The sequence below is a fragment of the Alligator mississippiensis genome, chromosome 11, assembly GCF_030867095.1.
Source record: "Alligator mississippiensis isolate rAllMis1 chromosome 11, rAllMis1, whole genome shotgun sequence".
In the NCBI taxonomy this organism is placed as follows: domain Eukaryota; kingdom Metazoa; phylum Chordata; order Crocodylia; family Alligatoridae; genus Alligator; species Alligator mississippiensis.
The window spans coordinates 34,511,527-34,526,158 of record NC_081834.1 but is presented as its reverse complement, the minus strand read 5'-3'; the positions used below and the strand labels follow the sequence as shown (position 1 = coordinate 34,526,158).

The following is a 14,632-nucleotide window of genomic DNA, read 5'->3' as shown; positions in this document are numbered from 1 at the left end:
GGGAGACAGCAACCGTAACTAAATACCTACAGATCTGCTGATGTTCAGGTGCATGGCTTTTCCTGCATCTAACTTCTATTTCAACATTTGAGGCTTCTAGTTTTGTGTATCATCACTATGTACCTTATATTTCTTGATTTTTACACAGCATGTATATCTGTTTGGTTTGGCTGTTGTCCACTCTGCTTACAAGTTCTTTGTGGCAGAAAGAATGGTCTCATTTTAACCAAGGGCACAGGGGATTTCAGCTGCTTATGCAGTGCTGCCATATAGCTGTCCCTCACTTGCCCAGAAGAAAATCTTTTTCTTTTCTGAATAGTCACTGAGCTATGGCACATAAGCATGTCAACTAAACTGCATTTCTTTTAATATAGATAAAGTGGATACTGCAATTTTTGCTTTCCATGTATCAGGATCAGAGAGTTGAGACTGTAAAAGTACAGTGGGTACCCACTGAGTGGAGGTTGTGGGTAGAGCAGGGGAGGGCAATTATTTCAGCTGGAGGGCCGCTTAAGGAGTTACAGTGAGCTGTTGAGGGCAGCTCCGTCCCTTGATAGGTGCCCCACCCTCTGGTCACCATTTTGGGACCAGCAGTCCAGCCCCTAACCCCTGACCTTTGCCACCACAAGTCCCTCCCTTTGTCCCAGAAGTAGTCTGTGGGGGAGGGGGGGGGGTGCTTGCCAGCTTGAAGCTGGAAAAAAAAGTCAAATCATATACTTAAAAAAAATCAAATATCTACTGTAACTTATTTTAAAAAAAATATTTTTGTCCTGATGTATGTGTATAGTGTATCTAGAGGCAATTGCATAATAGCTCAAAATACAGGTCTTATTTTTGTTTATTGTGGGGTGGGTAAGGGGGTGTATGTTGGGGGTATGGTTGGGGAATGAGTGTGCACGTGCGTGGGGGGTGGGTATGATGGGTGGGGGAGGGTGGAGGTGGGTTATGGTGTGGGGGGAAGTATGTGTGGGGTCTGTAGGAAGGCGTGGGTGTGTTTGGGGTATAGTGCAGGCTGGGATGTGTGGGGGTGTGAGGGCCGAGGTCCTCAGAGGCCCTGGAGCTGCATGTGGTGACAGCCAGCAGGACCTGCTCTGTCCGGCCCCACAGCGTGCAGCTGCCTGTGCTCTCACCCATCCCTGGCCACAGGTAGTAGCAGAGTGCAGGGCCAGCCCCATCTGGCCCCATAACTTGCAGTTCCTGTCCAAGTCCTTGGCAGCACATGGCAGCAGTGTGCAGGGCCAGCCCCACCCTGCCCAATAGCGCTCCTGCCCGAGTCCCCAGCCTTATGTGGTGGCAGGGTGCAGGGCCAGCCCCACCTGACCCCATAACATGCAGCTTCTGCACTTCCACTTGAGTCCTTGGCTGCACAGTGGCATGGTGCAGATCCAGCCCCACCTGACCCCACAGCATGCAGCTCCTGGACTCCTACCTAAGTCTTCAGCCATAGGTGGCAGCAGTGTACAAGGCCAGCCCCACCCAGCCCCATAGGGATCAGCTCCTGTACTTCCACTTGAGTCCCCAGCCGCATGTAGTGGCAGCATGTGGAGCCAGTCCAACCCAGCCCCATAATGCGCAGCTCCTGCAGCGTGTGGGGCCAGCCCCACCTGACCCTATAGTGCATTGCCCCCCACACTTTTACACCCTTTCTCTGAACCAGAGTTCCTGACCCCAGCCCAATGGGGCTCTAGCCTCAATTCCCAGTCTCGCAGACAGGGAGGGCTGGGAACAGCTGTGAGGGGTGGGAGCAGGTGATAGCCTCTGCCAGGCAGAGCTGCCTTGTCTCCAGGACCCCCTGGCTCAGGGCTGGAGTGCATCAGGCCAGGCTGGTGTGGGGGTTTGTTTCTTAGCAACCAGAGCTGCACCTCCCACATGGGTGCACCTGCTTGCAGAGGGGCAGCAAGGGCAGGGCTTATGAAGGGGGTCTCACAAGCCCAATGGAATTGCCTGTATTGTGCCTGTGCCTGGGAGACAGTAATACACTCACAGCCCAGAAACCACACTTCTTGCAATATGGAGAAGAGTGCTGTATGCTGGCAGTGTATTTGCTTAGGATGCCATCTGCTTGGGGAGATGTGGTGTCAGGATACAGGGAGTGGCTTGGCTCCTAAGAAACTACAGACCATTCCCAGCAAGGAATATACCCATCTCAGACACCACCCTTCAGTCCCAGGGGATAGTAAGGAATACTGTCACCCTTCAGGCCCAAGGAATACTAGCTAGGGCCTATGTCCACCTCAAACAGCCTGCTGGTCTCTCAGCCACATCTGTACACTTGTGTGAGTTGGGCTGCCTATTTCTGTATGACACCAAGAAAGAAGCTAACACTCCCTCCTCCTCCCCCTGACCCCTGCTGGGACCGTATGGAGAACATCAGTTGCCTCCAGCAAAACCATTTCCTGGAGAAAGCACAGGAGGGATTAACTGTGGTTATAGAAAAAAAAAAAAAAATCAAAGATTTCAGGTAGGAGAGATGATAGAATTGCCTTACATGATAAAGTTACCTGATAAATGGATGAACTTGAAACCTAGGGGACATAATGAAGAAGTAGAGATAGAGGGAAAGCCCATCAGTGTCACAACCCAAAGGTGTGATTTTTGTTTTGTGTGTGCTTTGGCACCACTGAATTATTTTCCCGCCGTTTTGAAGCTTTCATTGCAGGGTGCATTTCTTCTTTGCAGCATAGAAATGCACGTTGCAAGGAGTTTCTGCCATTTGTATTAAAATTCGAGCCCCATTATTGGCTTGTGTTAAAATATTCCCACGTGGTGGCTAGCGATTGGCTTGCTAGCCGTATAAGAGGCTTGAGTGGTTTCCGCCCAAGCCTGAGAACTCTGAGGAGAACCTCGCAAGGGAGGACTCCATGAACACCAGGAGGAGGAGACTTCACGTCTTGTGAAGATCTCTAAGCACTGCGGAGCCTATTGGACCCAGCGTATTTCAAGAAAGCTACAGGGGTCTGATCAGCCTCTAGCCTCTCCCCGTCACCGAGCGCAATCCTCGACGTATCCCTCTTCCCTGCGCACAAAAAAACCGATCCACAGAGCCTCGACAACTCCGTGGGAGTGAGAGTTTTTGTCTGAGTCCTCAAACTGGGGATTTAAGCGGAGCTTTGGCTGGGAAACTGTCCGGCCTACACCACGACCATCTATGGTGTAAGTAAACAATCTTGAATCAACCATTACACGTCTGTGCCTAATTCTAGCGTGTCGCCTGCTTTCTCCAACCCAGCGTGTCCGGGCTGCTGGCCACAGCCCGCCGCGTGGCCCCGAGGGCCTCAGACCGCTCCCAGCCCGCACAATCAGAGGTGTTAAAAATTAAAGGGCAGTTACCATATGGTACAGAGAAGTTGGACAGAACCATTGGGTGTTTCCAAGAGCCACACATTGTAATAAGTGATTAGTAACCCATTCCTATCGCTGATGTACACAAGTGAAAGTTTAGCACAGAGTTCTCCAATTACCCAGCACCATTCCCTTTGAAGGCAAAAGCAACTCCAAGGGCTAAGGCATTCAAAAATACATCCAGCAAGTACAGCAAAAAGGGCCAGTAGAGAAATGGCACAGGGATCTCATATGCTAAGCTTTCTACTCAAGGCACTAGGGTGCCAAATTCTGTCCACTTGTCTTCATTGCAGGATTGTTGAGAGATACTGGTTCTGTGCTGCATACTGTGTGCACTTCTCTGTGCAAATACCTTATTAGCTGTAAAAAGTACCAACTTTTACTTCAATAAAAGCTCATCATTCTAGATCACTTGAACTAGGGCTGTGCTATCAAATAGATGTATTTGGAATTATTTGCATCCTTTAGGTGATAGAAGGGTAATAATTTGTCTTGATAAATGAGTTAATTTCATGCATCATTAACCAGACCAAAATACATCCAATAAACGCAGCAAAAAAGGGCGTATGATAGAAACAGCACAGGGATCTCTTACATTAATGTTTCTACTCATGGCAGTAGGGTGCCAATATTATGTAAGCATATAAGACTCAAGAAGAATAATCAAGCTTAAAACGAAGACTTCTTCTGCAAGATAGTCACAATATGTAGGAAGTATAGCAGAGTCACCATCTATTGGAATTCTACATGCAACATTTAAAACAATGGTTTCAGACCAGTGACTCCTTCCACTGCATTAAATCAAACAAAGATATACAAGGAAGCCCGTGGCTTGCCTTCAGATTTTTCCCCCATTCTGGTACAATTGTCTGTGCTGCATCACTTCCATTTGAACTGTCCCCTAGCTGTGTTCAGACACTGATACATGGCATGAAAACCTGGGTTAGAGAAAGGGAAAGGCAGAGTCTACCCACTGGTAAAGATGATGTTGCTGTTATGATCACCATTCCTCTTCACTCCATGTGTGCCCAAAACACTCATCTCCAAAATTCATGTTTGCATATGGCTTGATCAACAATTTATTTGCTCTGGATACTTTTGCATCAATTTAAAAATTTTACAAGAAAAACAATGCAAGCCATTCATAGAGGATAATCCACTGTAATGTAATAACTGAACTGACTGCTTAAAGGGGTAGAATGTTGGAAAAGCATCTGTCAAGGTAGAAAAAGCCATCTTACTGCCAAAGAATGTCATCAGAAGTCAGAGGATCTAGACTCAGATTATCAAAAGCTGCACAATACAATTATAGCTGAAGTAACCGTGATTGTGTAAGGGTTTGGGCATATGTTCAAAATGCTTCAAACCCCACCTTTATTTAAAGAACCCTCAGTCTGAGCACATCAGTACCTCACAAACATGCAGGCCCTCCCAGCTCACATGCCTCAAAATATGTAGGAGCTGATGCAGTTGCACTGCTCCACAGCTGGTGGTGGTTCCCAGCATCCCTCATTATGAAGCCTGAGGTTTCAGAGGGCGGCTAACCAGAAGCATCACACCTGTCAGCTTCTGCTCTCTGCTTTGCAAGCCTGGCTGGTTTCAAGTGCACTGCATTCCCAGTGGGACTAGACAATAGGTGCTTATGGCTTTCTTGCCCTCCAGTCTCTTAGACATTAGCATCTCAAGGTACTGCTTCTGCTCTTCAGGTCACACTTTACCTACCTTACCATGCTTTTTATCTCTTTCACTGATGGAACACATGCACACCTGTACCCAGTACAGTGACTGTAGTACAGGGGTGTGCAATTTGGGCTGGAGGGTCCACTTAATGAGCTTTGTGAACTGTTGAGGGCAGGAGGGAGAGAAGGGGGTTGGGGAGATGCTAATTGAGCCTATCCAGCCTGCTGGCCGCTGCCAGGAGCCTCAGAAGGGAGGGCTGTGCCATTCTGCTGTGCTGCAGCAAAGGCCAGGCTATACTGCATGCAGAATCCACCTCACCACATCCAGGCACCCAACCTGGCTTCCTGTTGGCATTGTGCAGTCCTGGCATTGCAGCCACCAGCATCTGGGCCTGCATGGGACAGGGTGCCCTGCAGTGTGCCAAGTAGGTGTCCTGCCCACCCATCTGCCATGATAAACTGCTGCCACCACACTGCACCAGGAAGTTGGGGGCAGCTGCCCAAGGCTGAGCCCCCTCCTCTGTGGCTGGAACAGACTCACCTCCTAGTGGTGCTGTGGTAGCAGTGGCTCATCGTGGAGGGCAGGTGGGAGGGCTACTCAGCACACTGCATCACATCCCATCCCATGTGGACCTGCCTGCCAGCAGCCATGGTGCCAGAACCGCACCGCGCTAACAGGAACCTGGCTGGGGCAGGGGGGGAAGGGAGTCTTTGTGTTGTGCGGCTGAGCCCAAATATGGCAGAGCCCTCCCTCCTCAGGCTCCCAGCAGTGGCCAGTGAGCAGGATAGGATCAATTTACAAGCTGGATACAGTCCTCAGGCTGTAGTTTGCCTTGTACAAAGCAGGCCTCTGGAGTCCTGTGGCTTGTTTGAGAAGGGAAATGTTTAGTGATGCTCCCAGAGCATGGGTGTGTGCTACTAGTCACTACTGTGTTTGGTGTGCAGGGCTGGTGCTCTAAGTACCAAAAGGATGACAGGGAAGTCATCCAAAATAATGGCAGGATAGTCAGCTGGTCTTCTCCAATGTTGATGCCATGAGCTGTCTTGTCCCAGGGGCTGGTATGACCCAAGCTCAGTGGTCCTGAATAGAAGGGCCTTCCCCAGGATCCTCTTGTTTCAGACTGGAGCCTTCTCAGTGCTTTGGGTCCACAGGGCTACTGAGGTGGACACTGAGCTGTCTGACAGAGTTGATAACAAAGGCATTATCACCTACAAGAATTTTGAAGAGTTCCTTAAATATACCACCCAACAGGCACTTGGGACAGGGCTACCATCACAATATTGTCTGTCTTCGTGATGTTTGCTTTGGCTCCACTGATGCAAGTGCTAGTTATGCCCATGAGTGACTACTTCTAATGCAAGCTGCACATACACAGCTTACGGGTCTGCTGAGTGCTCTCCTTACTTTACCTACAAAATTAAGTTGAGCATTTCACTGACCTTCTTGGTGCACTTCATTTATTCAGTGGATGAGTAGGTACTTGAATATGTTCACACAGTACACAAGAAGTCAACTTTCAGCCACAATTGTCCAGAAAACGGTGGCTGCATTATGCTTCTGCACCTGGGTTTAAGAAGATGATGTCACACGTGAAAGACTATGTGACCCTTAGGGCAGTACAGATGGCAGTAAGGCACAAAAGGGGGAACCTCACAGGAGACGGAAGGGTGGGAAGAAGCAGAACATTATGAGACGCTGGTAGCTGAACAATTTCCTGTGTCACTCTAGACAGAACAATTTGAAGCTTTTCACAGCAGAGCACTTCAGAGTTGTTCCCATTTCATCCAGGATAATTTTATATAGTTCAGGCCAATTTGGAGCGCTAGAGCACTGTGCATTGCCTGCTCCTTCTCTTCCTATAGTACCTGAAAAACACTTGAAGCACTGCAAACATTACATCTGTTGATGACATAAAAGTAATGCAAAAACATAGGAGAGGGGGGAAGGAATCTTTCCAACTGTAAGTATGGTTAAGTAACTGGAGAGGCTGCTGAGGGAGGACACAATGTCCCTCTCATTGGAAGTTTAAAAACAAACAAACAAACAAACAAACAAACAAACAAACAAACAAACAAACAAACAAACAAACATTTCATTTAGGTCCATTTCATTCTGCTTTAGAATGAAAACGAGTTAAATGACTTCTTGAGGTCCTTTCCCAGCCTAAGTTTCTGCAGTTCTGTATTTTTAGTTGGCTTTAAATTAATCTGTGGATAAAAAGCAGAAGTCAACTCCTTGAAATCAATGCATATGAAAAAATTGGACAAGGAGAGCATTTGAGCAAGATTATAATCATTTTCTATGTCCAGGATATTAAGAACACTGCAAGCTAGAGTTCTCCCAGAAGTAATGGATGTAGCCCAAGAAAGCCTCTATGTCTAGTTTCTCACACCAACCACAGTTCACTCAGGGCCTGGAGTATTTTTGTGGCAGGTTGTTTTCAATGAACCATCACTTACCTCTCTAGAATTTTTTAAATAAAAAGTTTTATTAGAGAAATTACTTTGAACAAAAAAGGACAACAATATTTGTTTTGTCATTTAAAAAAGTAACTGTTTTCTTCATGCCCTATAAGGTGAACCGAAGAAATGCTACAAAGATCTCTTCCTGCTGCCATTCTGTGATGGATTGGTTTGTATCTGCATCACTACAATAAATTATGAACAGTCCTTTTCCACGCTGCTCTCCTGAAAGTGCTGCATATTAACAGAAAATGTTGCACACAAACCACATTTCTATTCATTCTGCAGTATTGGAACCAGTATCTAGAAGAAAAAAAAAAAAAGGAGGAAATAAATGTAAACATATACAGATAAGATATCACAAGCTGGTAGGAATTAACATTAAATCAAACTTTTCTTTTAACTGCTATAACATGCATCAAAAACTATCTATGTGGAAAAGACAAGATGCATGCCCAGGGCTGGAGAACAGTTACGTGCGGAATTACTTAAAGCAATTGTTCAGGAACAATCTTAAACTGCCCCCCCACCCCAGTCAGGCCAGTGGCAGGGAGCCACAAAGCAGGGAAAACTCTGCATTCTTTTTTCCAGGGAATCTTAAGTAGCTGGAACAAATCAGCCAAAGGCTATAAAGATTATTCTTCCAGGCCAGTTTCAGATCTTATAAATCAACCTGTCAAAGCAATCAAGTGTTGTTTTTTTCCAGGAAAAGCATCTGAACAACACATTTTCCTAAATAAAGTAAATAATCAGATATTCTATGAGCAGTATGCATGCGGTGGTCATAGATTGTAAGGCTGGAAGGGACCTCGGAAACTCGCTGGGTCCAGCACCCTGCACCAGGCAGGAAAAATGGCAGGTGGGGTCAGATGATCCCAGCAAGATGACTGTCCAGTATCCTCTTGAAGATTTCCAAGGTAGGTGATTGCACCTGGAGGGAGCTTATTCCAGAGTCTGGACACCCTACTTTCTTCAGTTCCCTGGAATATTGAGCCAGCTGTCACCAGTGTTCAACCACTGTGATTTGCTTACTGATGCTAGGCCAACACTGGCATTCTTTAATGTACCAATTGCTGAAAATAATATTTTTGCTTTGCTTCAGTATATCATGGTGGTAATGTCATAACCGCAAGGTTAAGCGGACAGACAAAATAATTCCTATTTTGTTACCATATTTTTTGAGCTGTATAACTTAATCACTGAAAAATAGGGGTGGTCATATTTCTGTTTGGCAGCACTCTAGATTTATTTATTCATACACTTAAAGACTAATATTAAGGCAACTGTAATTTATACATCAGCTTTAACTAGGACTCAATGATGTAGCCCAGAACACTCCCCCCCCTCCCCCCACATCTGAGCTAATTAATTATCTAATTTTTCAAATGATCTTATTTCTGTACAGAAGAGCTGGCATTCCCAGTTTAAACTGAGTTTAGTAACCAAAGACAGACACAGCTCCGGTCACAAACATTCCCTCAGTCAGTTAATGACTCTGGCTGAGTGAACCAGTTTCATAAATCCACTTAAGCTGGATGTCTCTACTAAGATAATATTTACAATGTATTTCAGCACTTACTTTTTCCATCACACGCTACAATTTTCACTTTATCCACTTTCACGAGTTCAGTAACCTCCCTAAATTCAACATCGTTCAGTACAAATGTCCATACATTGTCACAGAACCTGTATGTATTCAGGGAGCCCTTTAAAAGAAAGATATAGCATAAACAATTATATAATGGATATCATCAATATGGTAACAAAGACAAGGAAGTTTAGCAGTTGAAAAATTCTTATCTTATCCAACTATCAAAGTAGCTATTTTACACAGTTTATGGATACTCGCCAAACAAAAGTTAACAAAAAGTTACTTTAACTTCATCAGACTCTATGGACGTTTTATCCTTGGTCTTTGCTACTGGACTATTTGCTAGGCAGAACATGCAAGCACAAAACTAGGTATTTTTAGGCAATTCTAAGGAAAACTATGTAGTTTGAACGCCCCCATGTGGCAGAAGTTGCTCATACTCATGTATGAACATTATATTTTAAGGAGAATCATACACGGCAGCTAGAAATAATGAAGGATTTTCCTGGCGTTAGAGGAAGAACAGTCAGTCAGACACTTTTATTGTCAGCCAGGCTGGGGCATGGGTCAATCAAAGCTATTACTGTGATCCTTTAAACAAGATATATGCTCTATACGAAACAAACAAACAAACAAACAAATCTCCTAACTCTTTATCTGACTTCCTGAACACACCAGAACAATTATTTGGTCAGGATTTAAATGCAAGACATGTGGAGCATCTGATAAGCAACTCAGCTAGGTGGCTAAAGGTAGAGATCAGCAAATATTATTAAAATATGAGGGTATTTTAGGGCTTTTGTAAATTAGCAGATATTTTGCTTGTTACTGCTCATAAGCAGCAACATGTGCAACTGTCAACCTGTACACCCAGAGCACTACTGATTTCTGACTCATTCTGACTCAAGAGCATTTGAAACTTAATGCCAGAAGTACAAGATATTTTGCAGTTTACCACATGCAACTCAATTTATCCCATGACAGAACATTTCAATAGATTCACCAGTATGAATCTTCTCAAAATCAAATTCAAATGTACATTAGACAAAGGGTTTGTTTCACCTAAATCTACTGCAGTAAACACACACTATGTGGAACATTTTTTGCATAGGAGTGTAAAAAATTCAACACGAAGAATTATCTAAAATCTTGTTTATGAGCAGTACCTGAGTTAGGAAGCTTCATGGCAGCTCAGAGAAAATGTGTACTATGATCATTGTTTAACTCAATACCACAGGGTAGATTATGTACATTAATTGGATAGTTTTTAAGAGCTTACTTTTTTCTGCACTTCAAGATCTGGAATAGTATAATAATAATAATAATAATAATAATATTATTATTATTATTATTATTATTATTATTATTATTATTATTATTATTATAAAAGGTTAACTATAACATGCATTCCAAAGTCTGGAATGAATTACCAGATAGATTAACCAAAGATAAATAAAACAGATATGTTTATAAAGAGCTCAGTCACAAAAATACCCATCATGTATTTTCTGAATTTTACTTCAGGTTCCATTTTTCATGGGAGTTTTCTAGAACTGAATCCTAATTCTCCTGTTATCTTGATGGTGGAAAGAAAAGGAATCCCTCCCTCCTCCTCTTCCTCCCCCCAAAAAGCACTGCCCCCCTCCTGTTGCGTCCAGACAAGCATGCATGTGCAGTTTGCAGCACCTCAAAACAGCCTGAGATTTTGCAAACTGCACACGGCATGCATGCACCCATTCACCACACTGTTAATTTAACAGAATCATAGAAAATTAGGGTTGGAAGGGACCTCAGGAGGTCATGTAGTCCAACCCCCTGCTCACACTAGATCTAGTCTCCAACTAGATCATCCCAGCCAAAGCTTTGTCTAGCCGGGTCTTAAAAACCTCCAGAGATGGAGATTCCACCACCTATCTGGGTCACCTGTTCCAGTGTTTTACTACCTTTCCTAGTGAGAACATTCTTCCTAATATCTAACCTAAAAAACTTTCTTTGCTGCAACTTGAGACCACTGCCCCTTGTTCTGTCATCTGCCACCACAGAGAACAGCCTAGCTCCATCCTCTTTCAACCCCCCATTCAGGTAGTTGAAGTCCTCATATGCCATGTGTTTCAACCCCCAAACCATTTTTGTTGCCCTCCGCTGGACTCCCTCCAATTTGTCCAAATCCTTTCTGTACTGGGGGCCCAAAATTGAACACATTACTCCACTGGCCTCACCAGTGCTGAATAGAGGGGAATAATTTTCAGCATGGTGGTTATTTTTGACACTGGGAGATCCTGGCGTCAAAAAACAGCCACTAAAAAGAGTGGTGTGGCACACGCAGCAGCAGCAGCAAGCATTACTAGAAATGGAGCCTAACTGGCCAGAGACATGCTCTGGCTGCTGGCCAGGCTCCAAGCAGCCAGCTTGGTGCCACTGCTATTTGTCCCACAGGAGATGTGCGCCCCTGTACATGCGTGCTCATCTGGATGTGCCCCATCTCCATCTTCTCACTCCAGAGAAGATGGATTCCTTTCCTACTCTCTGTTGCTAGGGGTTATCACCTTGTTATGAATGATCCTTAAACTTACATATGCTGCTGCCTACTGGTTTCTGTGAGCAACAGAGCAAAAGGCTTTTGAAATTTTCACTGCTTGGAGACAGCACCATTCTTGCATTTACTGAGTTCGTCGCAGCAAAGAACTGCAGTATTATAGGTCATTTCTGTATATTAATCTAGAAATATAACAAATAGCCTGCCTCCAGATATAAAGCTCAACTAGGAATGGAAGAGATCAGCAACACAAATACACCCCCACAAGCACAACCCTGACAAGATGTAACCTTTGCAAGTTCTGTGCCAGACAGGTGACAGAATTATAAGAAACTTGAACAGCCTATGAACAGGGAATCTATCATAACCAAATACAAAAGCAAGAATTAAATTCAATATTATAGAGATAATGGTTATATACAGATGCAGTCTTGCTAGAATCAAAATGAACCCTTAAATAGACTTTTTCAATCATGGCATATACAGATAAAATTCTCTTTGCTGCCACTGAATACCAACACCTGCTTCTTGGGCATGTTAATAATTATAAAAGTGCACCTACCCTGAAATTGACTCTGTTCCTGACCCGCTGCGCCAATGCTGAATTTATAGCCTTGTCAAACTGAAGTAGCACTTGCAGGGCAAGCTGAGGGGTGATTTGCTGTGACTATAAAAGGGGAAAAAATAATGAGAACATATGAGACTATAAGGGAGAAAAAAAAAAGAAAAAAGAGAAACACATTACTTTTCACTTTTTCTAGCTAGAGAACATTACGGATTAAAAATACACAGATACGGATTACATAAAACTATCAAAGCAAAATTTATATGATACAAACTCTTGGATACAGCTTTACTGAAAAGAGATTTCTGTTTTTATTCTGTTTCTCTCACAAAAGAAAGGTATAAATTCTTGTGTAAACATGGTAGCAATATATCCACATGGGGAGACGCCTATTTTCTAGAAATATGGGTAATAAAGCCAAATTCCAATTGTCTTTCTATCCAAGATCTGCATTCTACCCAGGAGCCACTCTCGTGATTAGTGATCCACTAAGCCAAAGCTAACAGGAATACAGCCAGACTGTAGCATAACCCAAAATTATTTGGCCAAACTGACTGAAACTAGCAGTTCTGAAATTTAAGGACAGATCTCCAAATGTAATTAAATAAATTCATAGACTGCAAGGCCAGAAGGGACCTCAGAAGATCATTGGGTCCAGTCCCCTGTACCAGGCAGAAATGACAGGTGGGGTCAGGTGACCGTCCAGTCTCCTATTGAAGATTTCCAGGGTAGGTGACTTCACCACCTCTGGAAGGAGCTTCAGTACATCCCAACTGAAGAAGGTTTTCCTAATGTTGAGCCTGAAATGGTCTTCCAGGAACCTGTGGCCATTACTCCTGATTTTCCCCTCAGGTGCCCTGGTGAACAGTTGTTCACTGAGCCCCTGATATACTCCCCTGACCTAGTAATGAGCTACTACCAGGTCCCCTCTCAGTCTTCTCTTTTTCAGGCTGAGAAGTCCCAGGTCCCTCAGCCATTCCCTGTATGGTCTGCCATGCAAGTCTCTGATCATATGGGTGGCTCTTCTCTTGACTCTCTCAAGTTTTACCATGTCCTTGTTAAAGCGCAGCACCCAGAATTGGACGCAATACTCCAGTTGGGGTCTCCCCAATGCTGAGTGGAGTGGGAAAATCACCTCCTTATAAAATATAAATACTGGAAGGGTGAAGAACCTGTTAATCAGTAGTCATGGAATTGTTATATCACCTCAGTGTCTCCATCTCCAGGATGAAATTGAACACTTTACAATCAAGCTATTGATGAAGATTTCTATACTCATGAAAAAGCAGTAAGTTTTCCACTGTAATGTTTCTTCCTAATTAAAGACAGCACAGTTGCACTCACTCCCCAGGCACTGTTTATTGTCATGGCTAAAAGAGAAACAAATCAAGTGGGCTATTTCAGAATATAGTTTAGCCATTCATTTACTAGGAAACAGGAATGCATTTTGTTCTGCTAGAACATTTTATTTAAACACTGCCCCAGAATTTAATTCCTGCTTTTGATTTCAAAACAACGAAGTCTCCACACCTCAAGAACAGAGGATCGGTAAGGTCTCTGCAGATGAACCAGAGAGCCCTTTGTATTTTAAACTGCACACCAGTGGCCCAAGCACTTGGCATATTTCAGCTCCACTCGTTCACTGCTCCATCACCCTTCAGGCTAAGCCACTCGTCTCCCACCTGTATGAGCTCATCCAGGCTCTCCTGAAGGCTGTTCCCCAGGGTGGTATTTCTGTACAGCTGATATGCCATGGTTTACTGAGGGAAGGTGGAAACGGTCCTGCTTATGCACGGCTCCAGACCCGCTGCTGGGGCTCACGCTGTCATTGAAAGCCTGGGAAAGCCAAGAGAAAGGGTTACGCTGGGGGTGCAGCGGCTCTGACCCGAAACATAGCAAAGCCTCTGCTCGGACTCGAGAGGAACCCAAGTCCCCCAGGGAAGGGCTTCCAGCCTGAGCCCCTTCCCCGGGCGGCACCGCCACGGGAAGGGGGGCGCTGTGGCGCCGCTGTCCTGCCGCGGGGCGGCCCCTGCGGCCCAGGCCAAAGGAGGGCGTCTCCCCCGGGGCCGGGGCGCAGCTCCGGGCTCCCCCTGCGGGCGGCAGCGGGGCCCGCACGCACCTGGCGGGGCGGGAGGGACGTGCTCCCTCGCGGCCGCGGGCGCCGCCGCCTCCCAGTCCGTGCGGATCCCGCCGAGCCCGAGCACCGGAAGCCCCAGGCTGCGCCGCGCGACCCGGAACCGGAAGGGCGCCACCACCGGAAATGCCACTTTTTAACCCCACACAGGCTCGAGGGTTTCTTTTAACCCCGTCACAGTCGTTCGGCCCCGCCCCCCCGGGCCCCGCCCCGGGAAACCACCGCTGCGGGAAGGGAGTTCAGCGGCCTCCCACTCCCCCTCCCCCTCCCCGCGCAGCGGGCGCTCAGGCCGGGCCCTACGCGTTTCATTGCAGGCCGAGGC

At 45.5% G+C, this 14,632-nt stretch overlaps 1 protein-coding gene across 2 annotated transcripts; it reads right to left on the bottom strand.

Moving 5' to 3' along the window:
- Nucleotides 1-4,391: 4,391 nt before the first annotated feature.
- On the bottom strand, nucleotides 4,392-14,432 carry GTF2A2 (general transcription factor IIA subunit 2). 2 transcript variants are annotated; one of them, XR_009455625.1, is made up of 6 exons: nucleotides 14,296-14,432; nucleotides 13,859-14,012; nucleotides 12,174-12,278; nucleotides 9,064-9,190; nucleotides 6,462-7,787; nucleotides 4,392-6,199 (listed from the first exon to the last, which is right to left on the bottom strand). XR_009455625.1 is itself a non-coding variant. In XM_006260729.4 (5 exons), the coding sequence occupies exons 2-5, from the start codon at nucleotides 13,928-13,930 to the stop codon at nucleotides 7,762-7,764; spliced, it is 330 nt and encodes a 109-aa protein (XP_006260791.1). In that variant the 5' UTR covers nucleotides 13,931-14,012; nucleotides 14,296-14,432; the 3' UTR covers nucleotides 4,392-7,761. The 2 variants fall into 2 exon arrangements, 1 of the variants encoding a protein (XP_006260791.1); XM_006260729.4 differs by having other exon boundaries at nucleotides 4,392-7,787.
- Between the last annotated feature and the right edge of the window lie 200 nt (nucleotides 14,433-14,632).

Bases quoted from the DNA above. Each gene is read 5' to 3' on its own strand.
- GTF2A2 (XM_006260729.4), bottom strand. From the start codon at position 13,930: ATGGCATATCAGCTGTACAGAAATACCACCCTGGGGAACAGCCTTCAG. The intron at 12,279-13,858 runs GTGGGAGACGAG...CCCCTTTTATAG, and splicing joins GCCTGGATGAGCTCATACAG to TCACAGCAAATCACCCCTCA. The intron at 7,788-9,063 runs GTAAGTGCTGAA...TTTTTCTTCTAG, and splicing joins TGTAGCGTGTGATGGAAAAA to ATACTGGTTCCAATACTGCA.